General features: G+C 35.9%; 1 protein-coding gene across 1 annotated transcript in view; it reads right to left on the minus strand.

Moving 5' to 3' along the window:
- Positions 1-8635: 8635 nt before the first annotated feature.
- Positions 8636-26396, minus strand: part of epyc (epiphycan) — a 63344-nt gene continuing 45583 nt past the window's right edge. Inside the window, exons 4-7 of the mRNA XM_039761798.1 lie at positions 21916-22074; positions 19814-20016; positions 12425-12520; positions 8636-10823 (exon numbers count right to left, since the gene is read on the minus strand). Coding sequence (XP_039617732.1) covers positions 10653-10823; positions 12425-12520; positions 19814-20016; positions 21916-22074 — 629 coding nt within the window. The 3' untranslated portion in view covers positions 8636-10652. The remainder of the gene's footprint in view (positions 10824-12424; positions 12521-19813; positions 20017-21915; positions 22075-26396) is intronic.

A 26396-nucleotide genomic window follows, 5' to 3' on the forward strand; every position in this document is an offset into this window, starting at 1 on the left:
ACAGTGGTGAACCTTCCCAGGAGTGGCCGGCCGACCAAAATTACCCCAAGAGCGCAGAGACGACTCATCCGAGAGGTCACAAAACACCCCAGGACAACATCTAAAGAACTGCAGGCCTCACTTGCCTCAATTAAGGTCAGTGTTCACGACTCCACCATAAGAAAGAGACTGGGCGAAAACGGCCTGCATGGCAGATTTCCAAGCGCAAACCACTGTTAAGCAAAAGAACATTAGGGCTCGTCTCAGTTTTGCTAAGAAACATCTCAATGATTGCCAAGACTTTTGGGAAAATACCTTCTGGACTGATGAGACAAAAGTTGAACTTTTGGAAGGCAAATGTCCGTTACATCTGGCGTAAAAGGAACACAGCATTTCAGAAAAGAACATCATACCAACAGTAAAATATGGTGGTGGTAGTGTGATGGTCTGGGGTTGTTTTGCTGCTTCAGGACCTGGAAGGCTTGCTGTGATAGATGGAACCATGAATTTTACTGTCTACCAAAAAATCCTGAAGGAGAATGTCCAGCCATCTGTTCGTCAACTCAAGCTGAAGCGATCTTGGGTGCTGCAACAGGACAATGACCCAAAACACACCAGCAAATCCACCTCTGAATGGCTGAAGAAAAACAAAATGAAGACTTTGGAGTGGCCTAGTCAAAGTCCTGACCTGAATCCAATTGAGATGCTATGGCATGACCTTAAAAAGGCGGTTCATGCTAGAAAACCCACAAATAAAGCTGAATTACAACAATTCTGCAAAGATGAGTGGGCCAAAATTCCTCCAGAGTGCTGTAAAAGACTCATTGCAAGTTATAAAGCGCTTGATTGCAGTTATTGCTGTTAAGGGTGGCCCATCCAGTTATTAGGTTCAGGGGCAATTACTTTTCACACAGGGCCATGTAGGTTTGGATTTCTCCTAAATAATAAAAACCATCATTTAAAACTGCATTTTGTGTTTACTTGTGTTATATTTAACTAATGATTAAATGTGTTTGATGATAAAAAACATTTTGTGTGACAAACATGCAAAAGAATAAGAAATCAGGAAGGGGGCAAATAGTTTTTCATACCACTGTATATATATATTGTATATATATATACAGTATATATACAGTATACAGTATATATATATTTGAAAGTAAACAGGGTAAGCCACCCCAATCTTTATCTTGTCTTTTGACCTGTGATTCCCTTGAACAATCACTCTATATACTATATACTGTTAGGTCCATAAATGTTTGGACAGAGACAACTTTTTTCTAATTTTGGTTCTGTATATTACCACAATGAATTTTAAATGAAACAACTCAGATGCAGTTGAAGTGCAGACTTTCAGCTTTAATTCAGTGGGTTGAACACAAAGATTGCATAAAAATGTGAGGCAACTAAAGCATTTTTTAACACAATCCCTTTATTTCAGGGGCTCAAAAGTAATTGGAAAAATTATAGAACTGGAAATAAAATGTTCATTTCTAATACTTGGTTGAAAACCCTTTGCTAGCAATTACAGCCTGAAGTCTTGAACTCTTGGACATCACCAGATGCTGGGTTTCCTCCTTTTTAATGCTCTGCCAGGCCTTTACTGCAGCGGCTTTCAGTTGCTGTTGTTTGTGGGCCTTTCTGTCCGAAGTTTAGTCTTCAACAAGTGAAATGCATGCTTAATTGGGTTAAGATCAGGTGACTGACTTGGCCATTCAATAATTTTCCATTTCTTTGCTTTAATAAACTGCTGGGTTGCATTGGCTGTATGTTTTGGGTCTTTGTTCATCTGTATCATGAAACGCTTTGAGTGCATTTAGCTAGATTTGAGCAGACAGTATGTCTCTGAGCACCTCAGAATTCATTCGGCTGCTTCTGTCCTGTGTCACATCAATGTGTCAATAGTGTCATCAATAAACACTAGTGTCCCAGTGCCACTGGCAGCCATGCACGCCCAAGCCATCACATTGTCTCCACCGTGTTTTATAGATGATGTGGTATGCTTTGGATAATGAGCTGTTCCACGCCTTCGCCATACTTTTTTCTTGCCATCATTCTGGTAGAGGTTGATCTTGGTTTCATCTGTCCAAAGAATGTTTTTCCAGAACTGTGCTGGCTTTTTTAGATGTTCTTTAGCAAAGTCCAATCTAGCCTTTCTATTCTTGAGGCTTATGAGTGGCTTGCACCTTGCAGTGCACCCTCTGTATTTACTTTCATGCAGTCTTCTCTTTATGGTAGACTTGGATATCGAAACGCCAACCCCCTGGAGAGTGTTGTTCACTTGGTTGGCTGTTGTGAAGGGGTTTCTCTTCACCATGGAAATGATTCTGCAATCATCCACCACTGTTGTCTTCTGTGGACGTCCAGGTCTTTTAACATTGCTGAGTTCACCAGTGCTTGCTTTCTTTCTCAGGATGTACCAAACTGTACATTTTACCACTCGTAATATTGTAGCAATTTCTCGGATGGATTTTTTCTGTTTTCACCGCTTAAGGATGTCTTCTTTCACCTGCATGGAGAGGTCCTTTGACCACATGTTGTCTGTTCACAGCAAAATCTTCCACATGCAAGCACCACACCTCAGATCAACTCCAGGCCTTTTATCTGCTTAATTGATAATGACATAATGACGGACTTGCCCAGACCTGCCCATGAAATAGCCTTTGAGTCAATTGTCGAATTACTTTTTGAGCCCCTGAAATGAAGGGATTGTGTTAAAAAATGCTTTAGTTGCCTCACATTTTTATGCAATCTTTTTGTTCAACCCACTGAATTAAAGCTGAAAGTCTGCACTTCAACTCTATCTGAGTTGTTTCATATAAAATTCATTGTTGTAATGTACAGAACCAAAATTAGAAAAAAGTTGTCTCTGTCTAAATATTTATGGACCTAACTGTATACTATACAATACAATACACAATACAGTTTATTTTTGTATAGCCCAAAATTACACAGGAAGTGCCGCAATGGGCTTTAACAGGCCCTGCCTTTTGACAGCCCCCCAGCCTTGACTCTCTGAGAAGACAAGGAAAAACTCCCAATAAAAACCTTGTAGAGAAAAATGGAAGAAACCTCGGGAAAGGAACTATACTATACAATACAATACTATATATACTTTCAAATTTAAAAAAACAAAAACTGCACTTGATGGTGGAAGTACATTGCCTCTGGCATTCTAACAAACAAGGTCACAGGCAATCAAGGCTTCTTTAGATTCCTCCTTCCAGGTTGGTCGGGTTTTAAGGTCCTGGGACCAAAAGGGGCGGAGTCAACTGCCCTCACTAAGCAGTTTGTTGTCACTGTGGAATCAAAAGAAGACGACACAGTTTGCGGCAGCGCCCCCTGTCAGCCCATGGTGGAATTGCATACCTGGGAGGAACCTATATAGTGACTAATTCACATGCATTGCTATATTTAAAAAAAATATATATATATATATATATATATATATATATATATATATATATGTATAAGCATATTTTTTTTTAACACTGAGCAGATGTGAGCAACATATGAGCAGATTCCAAACGGATTTATTCATTCTGAGCCAGGAGAGGCAGGTTGCAATATGAGTACAATAAATTACATTAGGAAAACTGAACACTGCTGCAAAACATCTTTTTATTTTGCCATTTATTTTTATGTTAGCAAAAACATGTTATGTTTTAAGTATGTACACACACATCATATGAAAATTGAATGTAGTGTCCTATTAGTCGGTATAGCGGGCATGATTGAATGAAAGTTGAATGAGATATTCCTAAACTGTCGACCAGTTCCCTAGAAAGTGGCAACAAGTAGCCAATATAAATTGATGAAAAACCAAAAAAAGCTCTTCAGTGTATATACGCAGAGTTTGCCCTCTTAAATGAGAACTAAAGTACAGTCTATACATCATATTGATCTCTTTTGCATTTTAATGTGTTTGTATCATCATTATGTACATAAAACCACATATTTCAAAATCCACAAATTATAGAAATAGACTATAGCAATAGTTCTGGTCCAAGGCATTTCAGATTAGGTCAACCCGTGTGTGTGCAAATATACAGTATTTATATATACCACAGGATAGTAAGAATGAAGAACAAATGTTATTTTAAAACACCAGATAAAAGGCAAAGAGGTGTTAAAAGGTTAAACTCTAAACAATAGGGCTGCTCAGCAGTAGCAAAGAAAATTTATTAAGAACAACGCAACAGGAAACTGCAGGTTTCATCTTTTACTTCACCATTATATAATGTTAGTTTGATTGCTGTTGCTCAGCAAGGTTCAAAGAAAAGAAGGGCTGGTGCAGACTGATCACAAATGGACAAGCTGAAAGCACTGCCTTATACTGTTGAAGAATACATTATCAACAAATGTTTGGGTAGGGTTGTGGCAGTATATGCTAGAGGTCGGTATTCCCACAGAAACCCTGTGAGACCTCAAGGTTTAGTAGTGCAGGAAAAAATTTAAGAGCTGCAAGTGAATGCCTTTGTTCTTGTGGTCGGGATCAGGTGATCAGTGTAGATGAACCTCTGAGAAAACTGCTTCTTGAAAAGTAAATGAATATAATGTAATCAATGTTCTATTCAATAGTTTCAATGTACACACACATGTAGTCAGAAAGGTAAAAAAAAGATAGTATGCATGCATCTGTGATATATTGGTGTTTTATTGTGTGTTTATTGTCTGTTTTTAATTGTTACAGACACTGTGGAGCATATGTTTAGCAGCATGTGAAGGCTGATGCACGATAGTGAGTACTGGTTGGATTATTGATTTTTTTTCCCTTGAAGATGTTGCTATTTTAAGAATCCACTTTAGGCTCTGTATCCAGTTCATGGGCCTTTAAGTGGGGAAAACAGGAATGCACTTGCAAGCATGATGAAACATCTGTGGAATGGAACTTTTTTGAGAAATACCCATTGATCAGCGAAATTCGGCAAAATGTTTCTTGCAGCGAATATGGTGCGTACGCTGGTGACCTTGTTCGCCAATTTTTTCCTGGAAACCCACCTTATGGCTGGCTTAGGCAAACATTTTTTTTCATGTGTCTATGATGCTTTGCGAGGCCAGCATGACATCACAGAGCTTTAGCAGCCAAGTGCACAACTTCCACACATGCTTACTGTAATGCCAGGCATAAACTGTGCAATTTTTAGAAATTTTGGACAAGGAATTACTCACACTGCACGAGTCGCCAGCCGTATATGAGCTAAAACTGTGTGAGTATGTTCTGTCTGATTGACATGGGTGTTCAGACTATACATGTACATGACCCCAATGGACATTTTTACCCATTCAAAAAAACAAGATGGTCACAGGCTTCTCAAATCGTTAACATGCCTATTGTCATACAGTGCTCTGAATGGACAAAGAAAAGAAAAAGGCATAACTGGACACGCTGATAGTTGAAAAGCGGAGAATACAGTCTGTATTTTCTACAGAAAGAACTGGAGCGTTATAATATACTGTATGTAACTTACTATTGTGCGTGTTTATTTCAGTTTCTTCCAGTAAAGGTTTTGTCATTGGTCATTTAGTTCTAACTGTGTTGCTATATGAGATTTTGATTTTAACCAAAAATGTGAAAATGAGCATGACAATGTACAATATACTGTTACCAATGCGCAATGAAATTTTATAGCCACATCAGCATTTTGGCTCAATGACAACACAACCATCAGCAGGTCACAAGCACATAAGGGGAAAAAATCACCCCATGCCCTCCTGTCCACTGAGCCTTTTGAAAGAGCTGGCCGATATTTTTCCCAACTCTAACCACACTCGTTTTACCAAGGGGAAACCTCTCACTTACACTTGAGCAATTTCAACCCTCCCAGACCTGCTTTTTGACTTCGATTACTATACGAGGGTCATGACTGAAAAAAAAAAAAAATTAAAGGGCACAAATGGGTTCCAAAGCCACAAAGGTTGAGAAACACTGGCAGATTTCCATGTGTTTAAAAACCTTAAGTATTGTCATTTGAGGGACACATTGGCTGACTAGAACGAGAATATGATGTGTATTTCCGCTGATTACATAAGCAGGGTACCACATGGCTAATTATATATGCAAATTAGAAATGCACATAACAATGATCTCAAAACAAGCCTTAAAGGAGTCATCCCCTCATCAGAAAACACAGGACATACTGTAAAATAATAAACACAAAAGATTTGTTACTATTTACAAGGTGTTCCTTTCTTCTTGATAGAAGAAGAAAATGATAAACATCTGCACAGAAAATTGGAACAAAAAAAGCATTATCGCTGTACCCGGAGCCTCAAACATTGGAACAAGCCATTCCCACATAGCCGCTTCATGGCATGGCCAGTTTAAGCCTGAAGAGTGGAACTCTAACCACAATGATCTAGATTGTATTTACTTATTGAAGTACATTGACATTAATGCAGACAGTAAGTATTCACCCATCTCTAACCTTATCTTTGTCCACCTTACAACTCTTTGTGACACCTTTTCAGATACATTTTCCAGATGTACAAATGCATGATCCAGCATCTTTCTTTTGTCTGATGCTTTCTCTGCATCCCAGATTGCATTTGTTTTTACTTTCTCATACATAAAGCCAAACTGCATTTTACCAAATTTGTCCTTATTCCTAATTCTCTTATCTAGCACTCAACTGCTTTTCATTCAAAACTTTCTGATCCACATTCCAATGGATCACAATTTCCTTTATATACTGGATTAAGCATACTTCTTTTCCTATTTTTGTAATATCCTGGTTATGCTTTATTTCTTCCACTTCTTAATGATGGCCTTCACAGTATTCCATGAAATATGTTATTTCTTTGAATATTATTTTAAATTCCACTCCTGAACTACCCAACCATGAAACCCACATCTCTTCACAAGCAGTCAGGTGAAGGTAACTTTCTTCTGTACAGAAATTGAATGGTTGATTCAGGAGAAAGTTGCATGCAATCTCATTGGAAAGGGAGTGCAAACACAAGGCATCAACTGCTTTATACTTTCATGTATACGAAGTATAGTGAAAATATTATAATCGTCCAAAGATTTGAGGTTGAGATTTTGATGAATCTCAATGTTTTTATTTTCGGTCTGAAAATACCATTTTTGGAATTGTGTCTGTGTGTCTGTCTTTCTATGTCTGTCTGTCTGTATGTGTATGTAAACACAATAACCTCAGTACACCTTTACATAGGTCAACTAAATTTTACATACAAGTATTAGGGGGAAAAAATAGATTTTCATCAACTTTTGGGGTATTTCCATTAACCGGAAGTGGTACCTTTTATTCATGCAGCTGCAGAGTCCGATTTATTCAACTTTACTTTTATCATAATTGTTCATTATATTATTAATTTGATTTGTTGTTGAGGGTTCTTTAATGTACATGATATAAAAATATAATCATTGTCTTGCTGTTTAACTCCTCAAATATCCTTCCCCATATCTGAGTATACGAGAAAGTCTAAGGGAGACCACTCCCGATTATTTTTCTTCATATTCTCCCTAAAAGTCATCCATTTCCTTTATTTAAACTTTAGAACTCCAGTACAATTTTTCAAAATACATTTGCTGGTTAACATTTTACAAAAATAAGTACTCTTTTGTTTTCAGATTTTGTGTTTATTACTGAAAATGAGCAAACCATTTACAAGATTCAAACTACTGTAAATATCTAAAAACTTTTAAAGCATACAACACAAAATGACAAGTTATCCAATCAGTGATCAGTAAACAGAAACAAGATAACACAACAACAAAAAGACAGTCCAAGTCACCGCATCTAACCACTGTAAAACAAAAATGAAAATGGAAATAAGATTTCCACATTTGGGTGAAATAAAACCACATTTAACAATAAAGAAATTGATTCATTATTTCTAAATTGTAGGCTGCATATTACAATTAATAGAGTGTAAATGAAAGATTCATTCTATATGCAGTTGGCCCTGGTGAAAGCTAATTAAAGAATTTTAGTTTTTATTTTCATGTCCACCAAAAATAGACTGATAATCTGCATTTCAATGAGGTTTTGCTTTTTATTCATTTGTCTCAATCATCTTTTTGTTCTTCATGTGTACAAAGATATCTCCATTTTCTCTACTTTACTGATCAGATATTTAGAAACATTTTTTCTGATTGTTGTTTCGGCTTGTCAGAGCAACATTTTGAGAAGTGTCTTTACACATCACCGTGTTCCTTTGTAAAAGACTAAAATATGAGGCAATATCAATAACAAATGACTGGAAATGTATTGACTTAACAGATGCTTCTGTCTACACCAGCATATACTTACATTACATTAATATTTATAAATTCCTACCGTGTAGGCACCACAAAGTTCAATGATTTTCTCAAAGTTGGAGAGGTTAGAAAATGAGCTGGGTAAATTCTTAACTAGAAGCGGGCAGATGTTGAACTGGAAGTTCAAAATAGACTGTATTACATTGCAATAAATTTTCCTTTGAAAACTAAAATGCAATTAAAATTATACTCTCTCTCTCTCTCTCTCTCTCTCTCTCTCTCTCTCTCTCTCTCTCTCTCTCTCTATATATATATATATATATATATATATATATATATATATATATATATATATATATATATATATATATATATATATATATATATATATATATATATATATATATATATATATATATATATATACTGTGATACTCTTCCATCTATTTACCCATCCAACCATCAACTTCAAACCCATTCAAATTCATTGTCATTGGACCCAGAGGCTATTCTGGTCAGCATTAGTTTTGTTTATAAATAGTAAATAGAGAAGCATTTGATTACATTTTGTATTGTCTTGCAGAAATAAGCCCAAACATTGCGCACCGAAGGGGTCTATGGTTTGTCTCTCTTAAAAAAGTGCTGCAAAATGCAGCTTAGGGAAATCATCCAGTATTGGTGAGCAACAATATAGTTCACAACACTGTTAAAAATAAAGGTGCCAGAGTGGTTCTTCAAAGTATTGCCATAGAGGAACCATTTTGGGTTCCCAAAAGACCCATCCAAATAAATGTTCCAGAAAGAAATTTTATTTTCAGATCCGTAACAGGCTTCATATAGCAAATAACCATGAATAGATGGTAACAGATCTGTGAAATACCAATAGGTTTTGATTTTAAAGGGACTCTTGCTGCATTCAATAACACAGTCTAAGCCAAGGTATTCATAATCTGTTAGTGCCCTGCTGCATTGAAGATTTCAGTGTTTTTCAACATATTGGGAAGTTTTTCAAAACACAAAGAACCAATTTCATATGCAAAGAACCCTTCCCAGAAAGAAACAGTTCTTTGTCAAACAATAATTCTATGAGGAATCATAGAACCAGTAAAGTGCCATTAAAGAATCATTATTCTTAAGAGTGTAGCTAGTATTGTTGCCTAACACCTCCAGTGATTTGTGATTTACTCCTGGTCCAGTAATTGTCTGAGTAGACCTTACACTTTTTTTCCCATGGGGGTCCACCAAATCCAAAAGCTGTGTAAATATAAACTAATATCTTGAGAGAGCGTTATTATGTATGTAAAAGTGTTCTGCGTAAGATTAAAAATCCATGGGGCTTTGGTTTATGCCTTAAAAACCTCATTCTGTTGGAATAGACTCTAATTCCCTTCTGCCTTGCAAAGAGGATGTGACTGAGAAACAGACAGATAGATAAATGCTTATGGAATTACTTCAAAGAAATCTGTTTTACTGCTTTGATGTGTGATCTCTCAATCTTGAATTTAAAATAAGAAAATGAGAGGGAATTCCATCTCAACAGGCAAATAGAGGCATAATGAGCTTAAAGTTCAATAAAAAATAAAGTTTCAGTGAAACCAAACACATTTGTTGCTCTTCAGATCTACAGAGTGCCACCCCTGCTAAGTAATTTTTGTCACACTTAATGCAGGTGGTGCACTAACCCAAAATACATTGCCTTGTATTGAAACCTTATAAAAGTCTTCAAATGTGACACTCACACATCTTGTTCTAGTATGCAGATTTACCATTAACTCACATGCTCCAGAAGAAAAACTTACTGTTGATAATGTTCTTCTTGATCATGGGAGTTATTAATAAAAATGGCCATTTAAACCAAATGTGTAAGTGATATTTATAATCCAGCAGTATGTGAGAAATCTTGAAGGATTCGAATATGTCAGGTACTATATATTTTGTGACTTTCCGAGCATAAGAATAAATACCAAACAAATTTCTATACAAGAACAGTATTTCATGTAGGGTTAGGGTTATTCAACCACGGATGCTTACAAACGACACCTTCAGCAGCCTGCCATTCAGCCCTCTGCAGTCATACACATACATAGGCTGCTACATGTATCTACTGTAGATGATTGTCATAAAATATTAATATTTTTGAGAAGTGTATGATTATGCCAACATATTCAACATTTTTACACTATACAATTTATTTTTTATTATTGAAGCAGTTATTACAATGTTTTGATATTATCAACCAATTATTAATTACACATTTTTATGTCAAAATAGTAAAAAGTAAAACCAAAAATCTTTATAATCACAGTAATAAAAGCATACTGTGTGTTTTTAATTAAGTAGAATATATGACCACAAAGTTAAGGTTCTGATCAGTTTCTGTATTTTGACTTTGGGCCTGTATGTAATTTATTTATTTTGATAAAAGCTTGTGATAAAAATTAACAAATAATTAATAAAGTCTGCCAACTGGCACTCTGGGAAGGCAGACATAGGCTTGTGGAGTTTTGCTAATGCTTATTGGGTTGCCGTCCAGTCGGATGTCCTCCAGAGCTTTACGGATGTAGTTAATGTCTTTTAAATTGCAGAAAGTGTCTTCATGAATCATCTGGATATTGTTGTTCTACAAGAGAAAAAGAAGTATCCGATTATATGAATGGAGAAATGAAAAAAACAGAATTCACTATGCCAAACATAAATTCAGAATCTTTCTTAGCATTAAATATGACTTAAAGAACGTCAGAAGAATGCAGCCATGTCACTAGAGCTCATTTACTAATTTTGTGTAAACTGGGAGAAAAATTTAATTCAAGATTGAAAACATGCCAGTTGGTCTAGCAAATCATGGACTATTGGTCTAGCACTTAAGTTTAAACGTGGATGTATCATCTAATGGAAATTTGATTATATACTTAATTACTCCCCAATGGGAAATTGTCTTTTGGCATAACCTTTGGAGGTCAGAGCACAGGATCAGCCATTGTGCAGTCCCCCTAGAGCAATTTTCATGTTAAGTGCCTTGCTCAACAGCCCAATGGCGTAGGATCCCTTCTGGGAGTAGCAGAATTTCGAACCTGCAACCTTTCAGATACCAGCTCAGATCCGTAGCCTCAGAGCCACTACACCACCTTACAAGTCTAAATGTAGAACCATCATTTAACTGACATAAATTCAATTGAGAGTAACTGCAGTCCACACAACCTTCAATGTCACTCGTAACTCACTCACTCAAGGGTGTCTTTCTTGTCACGCCCAATCCAAGGCATTCATCACATGTTCTGGTAAAATGCATTGAATTGTTCTTTGCAACAAATGGCATATACTGTATATAACTCACACTATAACTTAATAATGGAAATTTTAAATTAAAAATAATAGAAAATAAAAAAGACTGATTGAGGAAGTACTAATCCCACTGGAGACCACTGACTGTCAAATACAGGGGAAGTAGCTGGTGGTATTAAAGTGGAGTCCCTGAGAGACAATCATGCATTCTTTACAACTGTAAAAGAAATTTGTTATTTAGGTAAACAATTTATTTTTGATCTTATTTGCAGCATTAATGGGTACAGATCACCATAATGTTTAATAGACTCGTTGAGATTAATAGTTCCTTTATCATTTGTATTTCCTGTATTTTTTCTATTTACATTTTCCTTTATATTTTGCCTGAAGAAGGGGCCTAAATGGCCTGGAAAGCATGCATATTGTAATCTTTCTAGTTAGCCAATAAAAAGGTGTCATTTTGCTTGGCTTCTCGCTACAGTTAACTTATAATGGCTAACATGGTACAACACCCTAGTACTACATTTTCCATTATTAAGTTGGAATGTTAGTTTGTCTATTGCGTCATTTATGTGGCATTTGCTATAGGTTCAACAACAGTGCTAATGTTGGAATAAAATATTATGCATATTATTAGTACACATTCAAGTAGGTGGCACTTTGTAAACTTTCATTTTGAATATGCACAACAGACTGTAACTACAGGATGGACAGGAATTGCCTTATTTATATAAAATTCCATAAGAAGTACAATAAAATATAAGCAAAAAATAGCTAATAGATGAACACATCAACTCGAAACTAAAAACTGAAGGTGGCATGGATAAAGAGTGAAGGACAGAATGTTGTTTAAAATTATTTCTCTATACAAATAAAGAATATGCAACCTTACAAAAAAACATTGGCACTTTCCATGAATTTGTATGGCAGGTAACGCACCTGGAGATGAAGTGAGCGTAAGGTGTGAGGTAGAGGAAGAGGGATGTGGTCCAGGTTGTTGTCAGTGAGGTACAGATATAATAAACTGCTCATTTCCTAAAGAGAAAAAGAAAGGCCAAAAACATTATAAAACAATCTACTACAATGTAATTACAATATATAATATAACATTTTAACTATTGCAAAGAGGTAAAAATACAGATTTGATGGGAATGGAGTACCTCTATAGGCACAGTGCAGAGAGCAAGCATAAGAAAGGTTAGAGAGAATTTGTCTCCTGGATCACCATCTTGTGCTCTACAATACATCTAACTGTATATTCTAGTAAATAAAAAATATATAAGTTAATTACCAAGGGAGGCAGTCCATTTATGGGATGACATAAAAATTACACAGCTTTCACAACTCTTTTTCAAATAACAATATTGACATACCTATAAATGTTGCATATCACAATTGGAATTTTAATATAAAAACCACTTCATTCTGTACTTTCTTCATTATTATTGTTTAAGGCACTTATTCTTATCATTTTCTCATCACATAAAATATCTTTAAATTTGCACAATCCATTTAAAAATATAATCAAAATATAATAAACAAACACCTATTTTGTGAAATAGGCATAATGTTACAATGGTAAGTTTGTCTGTTTTGATCACATCATACATTTAGTAACCTCTGCTCATCAGGTATGCTAGCCTTTGTGTCCCTTTTCCTTTGTGCATCTTGTTGCTTTTGTCCATTGGACATTGATGCCCTCTTGTAGACACTAGGCAACATTGTGCCTGGGCAAGTACATTGGACGTTTTATCGATTTATAAATATAAATGTGTCTTTTAGACACTTTTCCCACTGGAACAACATAAGGCAATGATTCAATGTGCATTGTGCAAAACATTAAAGAAATCACTAAAACAAAGTCAAGACAGGGCTTGTCATACCCCCAGTTACTGTTGAAGATCACATCATGTGGGGATTGTGATCATTTTGAGATGAGTAAAAGAGACAGAAGACAGTAATGTCAACTCCTATCCCCCTAAAGGGGACAAACTGGCTATAATTCATACATTTTGTATGTTTATACTATTGACATAGGACATTTTATATTGGCTGTCATGCATACAATATTGATTAGCATTTAACACTTCTTGTTTCATAGATTTGAACCTGATTGTCTTATATGTGTATAATATTGTTTTGTGTGGGAGCTATATGTATTTACAAACATATATACCATTTCTTTGCACATTATTGGTTTTCAATTGTATATTATTGGTCCACGTGAGAATATTAATGGTCTGAGAATGAACTATATTAATTTCAGATTAAATGTTATTGCTAATCACTTAAACTATACTGATTTGATTACATATTCTATTTATTAGCATACATGTAGCATTGATTTTATGTATGTTCTACTGTATATTAGTTTCGTAATCCCCTCCATGCCCTACTGGAATATCTCTCTTGGTGCTCTTTTAGCTACAGGCTTTGTTAAGAAGCACCTCTTGGAGTCTTTTCTGCCCACTGCTATCAGGCAATTCAATGTTAAGTTTATTTTTATTTATTTGTTTACCTATTGATTGATTGGTTGATTCATTGGTTTCCTGTATTATTTGTCCTGTGAGTCTGTATCTTTATTTTTTATGTTTCTGGTGCTTTAGGAATCTGAATTTCCCTATGGGATTAATAATGTTTATCTAATCTAATCTAATCTAATCTAATCTAATCTAATCTAATCTAATCTAATAATCTGTGTTTGTTCTGTTTTAATGTATGTATTATGTTGTTTCTTCATAGATACTGTATTGTTTGTGTGTATAATATTGGTTTTGTGTGTGATTTTATTCAGTTCAGGATCACAGGAAGCCAGTGCAAATCCCAGCAGCAGTGGGTACATGGACAGGAGCATCCCTGGACATGTTGCCAATGTATTGCAGGGTACATACAAGAACACACCCTTATTACCTTATGCTGGGCCAACTGAGAGTAGTCTAACTTTGAATAAAATGTGCATTTTCTCTTGAAAAATCCACATTTTTTCAGCAGTGCACTGGTAAGATGTTGCTGTGGTCTCACAGCTCCGGAGTACTGAGCTCTAATTCTGGCTCAAGCACCATCTGACAAAGGTTTCATTTCTCTCTCATGTGTACATGGCCTTTTCCACCACATCCTAAATATGTTCATGTTTAATTCATGGCCAACTTCAAATTGTCACCATATGAGTGACTGAAGGTGTGTGCATTTGTGTGTCTCCTGCGGTGGTCTGGCTTCTTGTCCTCAGTGATGTTACTTCAGCCATATTTGATCCTGAACTGGTTCAAAAATTGACACATGATCTTCATTTTCTCTAAAATACAAACACTAATTTGAAAATGTCACCAACAATCAAACTCAATATGGAATTTACAGAGGAACATCTACAGAATAAGATGAATGATTAATTTATTTATAGGCTATTCTGTGAATACTAAAAATAATTTTAAATATTTTTTAATCTCAAAAATGAATATAATCAGATGATAGGACTCAAAATATGCTTAAACATAATACAGCCAGTAAAGTTCAATAAAGTAATAGCTATAAGCTTATAGAAGATGCTCAACTGCAGGTGTGGAATGGTGGTAAAAAGATCAATGCTGCTGCCTCACATCTCCAAGGACCACATCTGCTTCCCATTCAGGTCGCTGTCTGTAGGGCACTTACACAGCAAGATTCACATCTGGCTAGATATGTGCTAAACACAGCCAAGGGAACATGTTTAAGTACGTGTGCATGGAGGGTTACATCGGATGGCAAGGAATGAGGTAAGTAATAAATGTTAAATCTTGTTTAACCAAGACCTCACTATTGTACAAAATCTCAGTTTAAATTAGAAGCAGCTCAGTACCACCCACATAAACAGCTAAAGTTAGCTAGGCTACTTTTTCACATCAATGACGTGTCTTGAAGTCTACTGCTGTTATGAACGCCAGCCAGATTTATACAATAAACCTCGATGGTAAAATCATATGTTGGTGGGTTTGCATACATGTTTTTTTAGCATTTGATGGATTTGCAAAGAAATCTGCTGTACTTGTTTGTACCACTTGGTTCAAAATGGTCACTACATGAAGGAAATATGCTTTAGCCCCATTAGCACCTCAACTTTACATGTTTTTGGTAGTAAATGACAATTCATGTAAGTAAGTGTAAAAATTTACATATAAGTTAAAACAGATTGGTATTTCAAATAAATGTATCATTATTAAGCAGATCATTTATGGAAAAAAAGGACTGGAATGGGATGTTGGGTTGCATAGCATGTGATGCCCCAGGTTCCAGCAGCCATGTGCTTTTATCTGGGACATTGATTGGATGGACCAAGATGGACTAGAGTGAATGAGAACACAAACAAAAGGGCATTATTTCAAAACAATTAAAAGTCAAGCTGTATCCAAAGTACAGTACAGGAGCAAAATTTTCCAATAAGCAATCTGTAAAATACTGCATTTGTGAATAAGACAAAAACCAATAAATAGTAATAGTTCTGAAAAATATTCAGAATTGATCCTCTCTTTTCCACCGTTTCTCTCTCTCCCTGCTCACCCTCAGGGTCTTTTCAGCAGGTATATCGCTCTTGTCACCTATGCCTGTAACTGCTGGAATGCTTGGAGCCAAATTCCCTTGTCATGTTGTCTCCTTCGGCATCCCCAGGACCCTGGAGCACACAATCGCCCCTGCTCTATACTTCTCAGCAGGGCTGATTTGCCCCTGGATTGCTGTTTCTCTCAGTTCTTTGTGAGGCATCATTGACCACTTTGCCTCATACTCACACACTGGTTTGATTGCCCTATTATGTGCTCTCTGTCTCTATCTCCGTCTCTCATTCACATCACTTTTTTTCTTCTTACTCATTGTTCCACTTTCCTTCCTACTCAGACCCCTTTTTATCCTTATGTGTGTAGGTTCTTTTCTTAATGACCCACAGGGCGTGAAAGCCAGATGGATATGCTGATCATGCTCACATGTTAATCAGCAATCAGCCAATTCTCCCATTAAACACTCTGTGGCCTCACCAGCATGCATCTTCACCCCCAGAGCCTAAGCCAATCAGTTCATAATACCTTCCACTGTCATAGACCCCTGACAGGCTGTGCCACACAGCATGCTATGTGAAACATAGATTATGAGAGGTAAATGCACTTACAAGGCTACATCAAGAACATTTTGTGTAGTTATGTAATTTGAACATGACAGTGGTAGAAACGATTCAAATAAGAGATGGTAGACTTATTCCAGAACTGGTATGAGGAAAGATTGTAGAAGATGAACCCTTTCATTATAGTCAAAAGGAGAATAGTAGGTGACATGATAGAAATGTTGAAGTGGAGTGGATCCTGACTTTTGTTTTATACTGTAATTAGTTTTTTTTTTTCTTTACAAATATCTAAAATTATTTTTCTGTTAATGATGCTCAGCTGTGTTTAGAAATAAAACTAAATTACATTTCTTCTATTTTTGTTACTACATGAGGTGAAAAAGAAGATGTGTGAAAATGAATCTTTTTGAGTCCTAACAATAAAAGATTTGAATACATCAACATTCTGAAAAGAGAAGTGATCTTTATAACCTTAATTGACTGGGCTTAAACTATAGTTAGACAGAATCTCTATGAAATTTAAACTTAATCTTTATTTCTTGTTAATTTAAAATCCCCACTCAAATTAGTTTGCACATAAGAACATTCAAATAATTTTGACAAAAGCATGTCATTCAGACCAACATAGCTTAGAATCTTTATTCGGCTGTGTTTAATAAAACTTAATCCAGTTAAACTGAGATCGACAGTACAACCACGCTTCATAATTTTGAACACTTCTGCCATGTCACTGAAAAGATTTACTCTTTCAGTCTTTCCTCTTAAGTAAGACTTCACAATAGTGGAATCAGATCAGTTACTCTTCTCTGGAGCTACTCTAATACTCCTATGTCCTTTTTGTAATACAGAGACAAAAACTGAACAAAACATTCAGGAAAAACAAACAAATAGCCTTCCCAAGGTCCTTTACATTTACAGGAATAAATAGCAATTCTTTCTTTTTTACAGCTAATATAAAGCCAGGATAAAATCAGGCCTAATCAGGGTCATACAGTGAGTGAGAAGTGAGAATTAAACTGGCAGCCAAAGCTTTAAAGAGGGGTCTAAGCTTTAGATAGATAGATATAGATATAGAGAGATAGAGATAGAGAGATAGATATAGAGATAGATAGATATAGAGAGAGATATAGAGATATAGAGATAGACAGATAGAGATAGATAGATAGATAGATAGATAGATAGATAGATAGATAGATAGATAGATAGATAGATAGATAGATAGATAGATAGATAGATAGATACTTTAATAATCCCAAGGGGAAATTCACTTTTCAGACCACCCTTGGATTTAGGTCATCTTTAGAATGTGGAAGGAAACTGAAGCATATGGAAAAACAAACTAAACAGACAAAACAGATAGTTTATACTTCATCAAAATGCACAAAAGGTATTTCATTATTCAATTCTGACATAGAATATGGGATCTGTCAGCTTTCAGCACTCTACATTTTCCTAATAATTTAGTTCAGTTTGATTCACTTTAACTCAATTCAATTTATTCCATTATTAAACACACATCATCTTAACAGCCCAACATACTTGAGCATAATTACAAATGTATATTAAAGACATCAAACATAAAGTATTTACCAATCACATGAACCCAATGGGTTTTCTCTGGTTCTGTTATTGACTGTTTTTTACAAATTAACACAGTAAATGAATGATAAATGCTTTGCTTTAAACATCAGCAGTTCTGCTATTAAATTCAAACTGTAAAAAGATTCTATCGTCCGTAAATGCCAGTGGGCCTGAATTTTTGTTTTCTCTTACGTAGTGAGTCTCCAAGCTTTGAGATGATTTATCTGATGATCTTTACAAGAAATTCTTTGTTTGGATTCAGCATTTAAATCCATGCCTAACACAATTTTTTTTATGATATTATAAACTTCTATTGCTGTATTTATACCACCAAAATATGTTAATTATGCGTATAAACCATATACATCCCAAAGACATCCACAATATATTAGAGTAATTGACCCTGTGTTAAATAATGATGATGCAGGTATCAATTATATCCTGACTTCTGAGAAGAGAACTATATAAAAATAAATAAATACAATTCAGTTTAGTTTGTATATTAGCCTATGGCGCTAATACCAAAAAATATCTGCAGTCCCTGCTTACAGTTTATAATCAGTTTGACATCTATCACCAGCCATAACTCCATGAAAAGTTATCTCTATATAATTCAGTGAAATTTCATTTGCCTTTGTGGCTCCTACTCTGAAAACCCGTCATTTGTATCTTACTAGATTTATTCCCAGACTTAATTCTTTTAAAATGTACCTTTTTTGCATATATTGCACATACTGATCTTACTGTCCTCTCTATAAACACTTATTTTCAATCAGCTAAGTATATTGATTTAGCAATTTCACATTTAATTTTGATTTTGGAACATGCTCTATCCAGGCTTACAGTATTTCCTGTTCACTTATCTAAGATTTAGGAGGCATAGAGTTGTAATGGTTAGCAGGTTGTTTTGTTTTGATCTGTTTTTCTGGACTCCGACACTTAATAAGACCCCTGTGAAAGTGTTTTTGGAGTATTACATTAGACTGATATCTAGATCATTATTGCCAGCTTGGACTCTGGCCCTTGGGACTATGTATTTAGAAAAGAAGGTTCACAAATTGTATTGATGTGTTCAGTGAAATAACGTCATAGTTTGCCTAAGCTAGGTGTCCTGGAACTTCTGTGAGCACAAGGGGTGTTGTAGAAACTCTGAATGGCTTGGATTCTTATCAGCAATTAGCCAGATGCAGAAGTATCAAGGGTCGGGCTACAGGATAGCTTAGAAATTTGAATTTGACACCAGGGAGGAAAAACAAGATACCAAGTTCCACTCTATATTTACTATATAAAATTGAACTGAGAGAGTAGATACTAAACTAACATAGAGCAAAAATTCTGCCTAAATAATAATAAACTTACAGTACATGGGCTGAGAATCCAGAAGTAGTGTGATTTCAATTAAATTCAGCTGACCCTCCCTTTAGCACCTACTGGCATTCAGTGTATATTGAAAAAAAAATAGATGGATATATGGATGCAACTTTTAACTTACTGAACATATGAGCACTATCATAAAAGAAGTGTACAGATGCAATTTACAGAAAAATATTAATAATATATAAAAATGAATGGGCTGGTGTTTCCCTCCAGGTGAGACTTTTGATTGAGATGCATGTTAAAATGGTTGGTCAATTCACAAATGAAGCTTTCTTGACAAAACTTACTTTAAAGGCTTCTGGCTTTATCCCTTTGCTTCCAAGATTGTTGTGACTGGCATCTATCAAGGTCATGCCGTGGGGCAGCTCTGGAAGCTGGCGAATCTTATTCTCCCGGACCACTAGTTCTTCCAATGCAGGCAAACTACGGAAAGCATCCTCATCAATTTCCGTGATTTGATTGCTTGTTAAATCAATTCTCTTTAACTTATCTGAAAAATGAAATTCATATTACTCTCAGTAGTTCTATTTATCTGATATGCAAGTGCATTTATTATAGTCAGAGAAAATATTAACTTTGTATGCCAGTCAGTTGAAAGATCATAAAAACAATGCTTGTGAAAATAGCATGGCTTCAATCATACACAGAAACAACAAAAACTAATAATAAAAATTAGGCAATTTTAAAAGCCTAGTTACTCAAAACCTAACTTTAAATATCTATGTAAATCTAAATTCTCTTTTTACTGTTTTGTCATAGTCACAGTATAATATCATTTTCCTGCATGAACACACATGTGCATGGTGATTAAAGAGTATGTATCAGTTGAAGAGCACACATCTGCAGTGCTGCTGTACTCCACATTATCATTAATCTACAAGCATCATCATGCTCAAACTCTCTTACTGTGGAATCTGCATAACAAGGTTCTATTATATTTTATTACATTCAGAATCTAACTTTTCTACCTTCAACAGTGGGGTGTAATTTTTGAAACTAGCTTATGTTAGTTGCTGTGATGAGCTGTATATGAACTTTTTATACTTTTATTACTTTTTTCTCATAAATGTTTCATACACAGGACAATAGCTATGGAAGTCTGCTTTGCATTTTGGTTTAACACACATTATAATCTTAGTTTAGAATGATCAGGTTTGTTTATGAGTAAAATGCTACATGGGATCATATCCATCTCAAAGGGAAACTGGATATTATACACTCTTGGCACGTATCTTCATGATAAAACCTTTTAGACGGAGCTGTCTGTCATCAGAGTGGTTTGCAGATTACCTGTGAGAAGTTCCCACGTGAAGATATTGGCATAAAGGATGGACTAGCTGAGTGTGTGTATGTGTGTGTGTGAGAGAGAGAGAGAGAAGGAGAGACTCCATCTAGCTGGACCAAAGGCATACCATCAATGCATCATCTTGACTTTTGAATTACGAAAAGTTATCCTCTGTTGTACATTCTCCCTCACAGAAATGCATTTTTGAACAACACTTTTTATCCTTCAGAACTTTATTGTTTTACAACTTCCATGCTTTGTCTGCATATATTGCGTGACTGAGGTAAGAAAGCAAATACAAGATACTCTGGAGTGAGTAGACTCTCACTTTTTTCTCACTGGTAAGCTGGTGTGGGAAGATGCTCTCAGTATTGAGCAGTATGAGAAGGAGTAACAAGCCATTAGTAAGTGACAGTAAAAGGTGCACTAGGCGTCATTGTCTTGAGGATGCCTGTTTGTTCTATAGTGAGATGCCTGCCTGGAGTACTGAGGAGTGATAAGCTGTGCAGATATCACTCATAATCAGTTCTTAAGTTTGTGAGTCCTATGTGTATTAAGTTTAATTTGCTCGAGAGTAGGTCAATCAATAACAAATCTAGTCATTCCGATTGAAACCACGATAATACAGCTTATTTTAATTCAGGGTCATTGGGAGCTTGAACCAAACCTGGCAGCTTTGGTCATAAGGCAGAAACTTGCCATGAATAAAAAATCAGACCATTCTTGAACCAATTTGAGATCAATAAACTATTTAACCAGCACATCTTTGAAACACAGAAAGAAGAATATAGGAAGAATCTAGAGAAAACCCACACAAAGATTGGGAAAAAACGTAAACAGCACATAAACAGTGACTGGGCCACCGCAGGAGTCCTATGGCAGTAGCATAGCCCACTGTGCACCAATTACATGCATAGTATCATTGAAAATTAAAACTTTTCCATTCAAAACATTTAAATCAATCCAGTAAGTCAATGAGTTTTTGTCTTTGTGGTGCAAGGGAAGAATTTACTAGAAACCCAAGAGCAAGAAAAGCTTGTAAACTGAAAGGCTAAATTAAATACATTTAGATGTATTGCTCCCCAGTAGCAGTACAGTACATACTCATCTCTGCAAAGTCAGATTTGTGAATCTTCTTAATTTTGTTGAAGCGAGCATAGAAGTGGGTTGTGTCTTTGGGTAGCGGTGGCACTGTTTCCAGTTTGACATCATCACAGTAAACTGATCCTCCTAGGCACGTGCACAGTAGACATGTAGGAAGTCCTGAAAAGGAAAGGAATGTGTATTCAGTTTGTCAGTCTTTTGTTATTTTTCATTAAACAAAATAGCAGACAATACTCTAATATGTGTTAGTTGTGCTTTTCTTTACTTTTATTACTTATGCCATTCAGAATTGCCAATCTTGTTAAGGTTTTTAGACAACTGTCTTCCATCATAAAATATGTGAGGAACGGATCCCAAGAACACAATATAAAAAAATATTTAAAAGAAGGAAGTGAAAAAAGGGACCTGCCTTCTATGAGCAACTCAAGTATGTATTGCAGTCTAATGGCCGATATGAATTATACCCTACACCTCATCATTACTGGCATACAGCAGGATTTGTTCACTGTGGACATCATTGTAGTGTTTATGTCTATTACAAGCTTTTACCATTTACACTACACATTGTGAGAGCTTATATATAAGGTAAACACTGTGCTCCTCAGTCACTTAACACAGCTAGGGTAGTTTTACACAAATCAAACTTCTTCTGGTTCATGGATGCTACTTTTTGTCATGATCTTCCATAGCACCTTATAGCCGTATGTCCTTATCCCCCAATGAATGCAATTAAGAGTAATGAAACAAACACAAAACAAAAGCAGGACAATAGAAGGGGAGTAGGGGGAGACTAAAAATGCAAAGATAAACAAAATACAGGGCTGAGGCACTTCAATAATTTTAACAATGTAGTGAAAAGACTGTGAAATCCTACTTTTATAAAATAAAATTGCTAATTTAAATGACCTGCTAACTATATGCTGTCTTAATTGCTGATGTTGTAGGAGTTTTCATATTTTTTTACCTTTTTCCGTGTTAAGTTTTAGTTTTGTATTCAATGCACAAGTCTTTTGCCTAGTGTCTTGCTTAGAAAACAGCAAGTAAACAACTTAGTTTTACGGGACCTGCAGACTTGGACTGAATAGAGCCTCTAAAAATATATATAGTTGAGAGTTTTTGTTTTAATTCTTGTTCCTGCCTTGTTTGCCACAGTTTTTTGTGCAGTGACACTGGAGTACATGTGTATTTTGTTAGATGATAACCATCTTGTTTCTCTGACACCACAGTGTCACAGAATGGTGGTGACTCCTTTCAGTTCATATATTATATATGTCCTTTCCATCTTAATTGGAGAATATGGCAAATCATTACTTTATGTTTGTTTGTGAAGATATACAAACTCTATTAAAAGATGCCACCTTGTGTTTCTCATTTCAATTAGCTTGTGCTCTAAAATTTTGTGTCCTTTAATTTTTTAACTGTATTTTTAGTTCAATTAATTACTCAATTATTTTTTCTTGTTTTTGTGTTTAATTGTTGTTTAATAAACCGTAAAAAATTAAATATTTAAAGAACCAGTTAGTGCTTTTTGAGTTTTGAAGGGGTTTAAATGGTTTTGACCTTCCCAACTTAGAGTACAACTGATTTGGGAGAAAATGTAACAATTGTACTCTAAAAAAGTTCCTAAACAATAGATAGTTTACGCTGTGACATGATACTGCTAACGATTTTATGACATAAACATGGTAAAATATAGAACAAAGTTTAAAGCCATAACAGCAATAACCCTCAGTGACAAAAAAAATGCACTGCAGAAATAATAACCCTCTGTCTGTTAACACTGAACTAGAAAACATTTGACAAATGAGAAAGAAATATTCAAAATCTAGACCAAGGGGTGTTGATACAGGTACAGTATGTCTTGGCATGGTGTCATATCTGTAATGTTTTGTGCTTCATCCAACACAGCATTAGGAGTCAATAATTTGGTCGTTTGCAAACTGCAATGGTTTTTCTGTGAAACGCTTAATAAATGAAATTTTGTTATCCTGTAATCACAGTAAAAGCATCAGAGGAAACCCTATTACTGTCTAGTTCTTATTTTGATGTAATTTTCTGCAGGTGTTTGGTAGTGATTGTAATCTTCCATCTTAATGGAAATTGGATCTTTATTTCAGAGGGTTGAACACTGTGTAACACTATAATCATTCATCTAATTTTCTATTTTTTAAGGAATATGTGGAACATAAATTGAAAAGAAACACCCGCTTGAGCCTTCAGTGCATAAACTGGAAGAAGCTCTGATGTTTGGAATTGTGTGATCGGGAAATATGGAACTGGAAACATGTACGCTAATAGGCTACATCTCTTATCCTTCTGTGTGGAACACCCACTCTCCATTACCAATATGTTTCAGCTCCCAAACACAAGACAACATGGATTTATCCTCGATCAAAGAACTGGCACCTTCTGGAATATATGATTGTTCCTCGGAGTGATCTCCAGGATAGCTTGATCACACAATCGATGCAAGAAGCAGAATGCTGGACAGACCATAGACTTGTCCAGTCCATCCTCCACACTGTACTTAGACCATCTACCAGAAGAAAATCCCCCAAGTCACACCTCAATGTTACATCTCATGCAATCATTGACACCAGAAATGCACTCACAAGTCATCTTCACCAGCAGCATGAACACATCCAGATTGCAACCATGGATAGTGACATCATGACAACTCGATGTAATGTGGCACTAGTCCGGACTGCACATTGTATGACACCCTTTTAAAACAAGCAACAGATCTTGGATCATTGAGCACAGCACTTTTGAGAATTGCTGGATGTTGCTGGGAAAATCCTTGCCTGTGTCATGCTTCTCTGGCTGCTTCATCACATTGCAGACAGAGTACATCCGGAGTTACAAGATGGCTTTCGTCCCACATACAGCACAATTGACATGATTTTTGTCATCTGCCAACTCCTAGAGAATTCTCAGGAACAATAGTTAGACCTCCAAGACACTGACCCTTGAGACTACCTTCAGCACATAGATCCTTCAGTGGATATCAAGATCGGCAACAAGACACTGGGGAACACACAATCTACTCCTTACCCTCGAACCATAATATCTAGTAATGCCTCTGTGACTGAGGAGATTGTGAGCTGCCTCCAAATTGCCTCCTCTGCATTCAGCCGCCTATGCAAGCATGTCTTCTGTAACCAAAACATCTGCATGGCAACCAAGGTTGTGGAATATTAAGCGATATGTATATCAACACTCCTTTATGAATGTGAGTCCTAGATTCCCTACTGCAACAAAATCCACCCACTAGTAGCATTCCACATTCACAGCTTCCAGAAGATCCTGGACATCGCTTGGAAGGACAGAGTTCCACACACTAAAATTCTGGAATGTTGCTCATCAACTAGCATTGAGGCCATGCTGCTCAACCGTGTCCTCCACTGGATCGGGCACGTTATCCACAAGGATGAGTCTCAGCTTCCCCGGATGGTTCTGTATGGTGAAATCGCTGAAGGATCCCGACCTCAAGGTGGACCAAAAAAACTCTGGAAGGACTACTTGAAGCGTTCTCTCAAGGCCTGCTCCATTCCACATATGCAGCTTTAGACTCTTGCTGAGGACCGCACACTTTGGAGATGGAAAATAAATGAAGTAGTCCATCTATTTGATCAACAATTGACACATCAACAAGAAGAGAAGAGAATGGCAAAACATCACCATCGAAACCTAGCCTTGTCCATCGTGCCCTTGGGTCTGCATTTCCCGAAATGGCCTGCTTTCCCACCAGCGCAAACACAGGAGGGGAAGTGACTGAGATGGACAAATGGATGAACAGCGTCATTGTCAGATCAATGGACATCCATGTTAGTCAAAAAAACAAGCTCCAATGTCAAAATATATTCATAAATCAAAATGACCAAAAACTGTTAGGAAACGTTAAGTACACACAAAAGCATTTATAATTAATTATAAATAATTTTTATTTCTTTTTAGGAATAATCTGCATACATCCAGGCAATCTGTAAATCTCAGCCAGCATCCTTAAAAATGTCATTTGCCCAAGAAAAACAAAATGACATTTCATTAAGAAATAAAATATTCTTTAGAAGTCTAAAACTGCTCAATCCAGTTAAACTAATATAGAAATTTATTTAGTGTCTCAAAAAACAAAACATCAAGAAAGACTGCTTATCTGGAGTCACACTATATGCAATCACTTTTCCCCAACTCTCCAACGTATCTAATTCTCAGTCCTTTCAGAGACTTGCCAGAAAGCACATAACCAGGCCAATAGATTTTAGCAAGAGAGAAGTTCTTTCTAGCTAACTACTGTTTCTACAGTCTGCCATAGAATATGGAGAAAACTGTTGTAGATGATTTAAAAATATATGTGCTAATAGTGCAGATTTTACTTGTGATGAAAAATCATTTGTTTATCAAATTTTCCTGCAAAGCTTGAAATTAATTTTGTGAAATGTTCACGACTAAGCAAGAAGCTGCCCAGTAGTTTAATCCAG

Source organism: Polypterus senegalus, chromosome 8, assembly GCF_016835505.1.
Source record: "Polypterus senegalus isolate Bchr_013 chromosome 8, ASM1683550v1, whole genome shotgun sequence".
NCBI lineage: Eukaryota > Metazoa > Chordata > Cladistia > Polypteriformes > Polypteridae > Polypterus > Polypterus senegalus.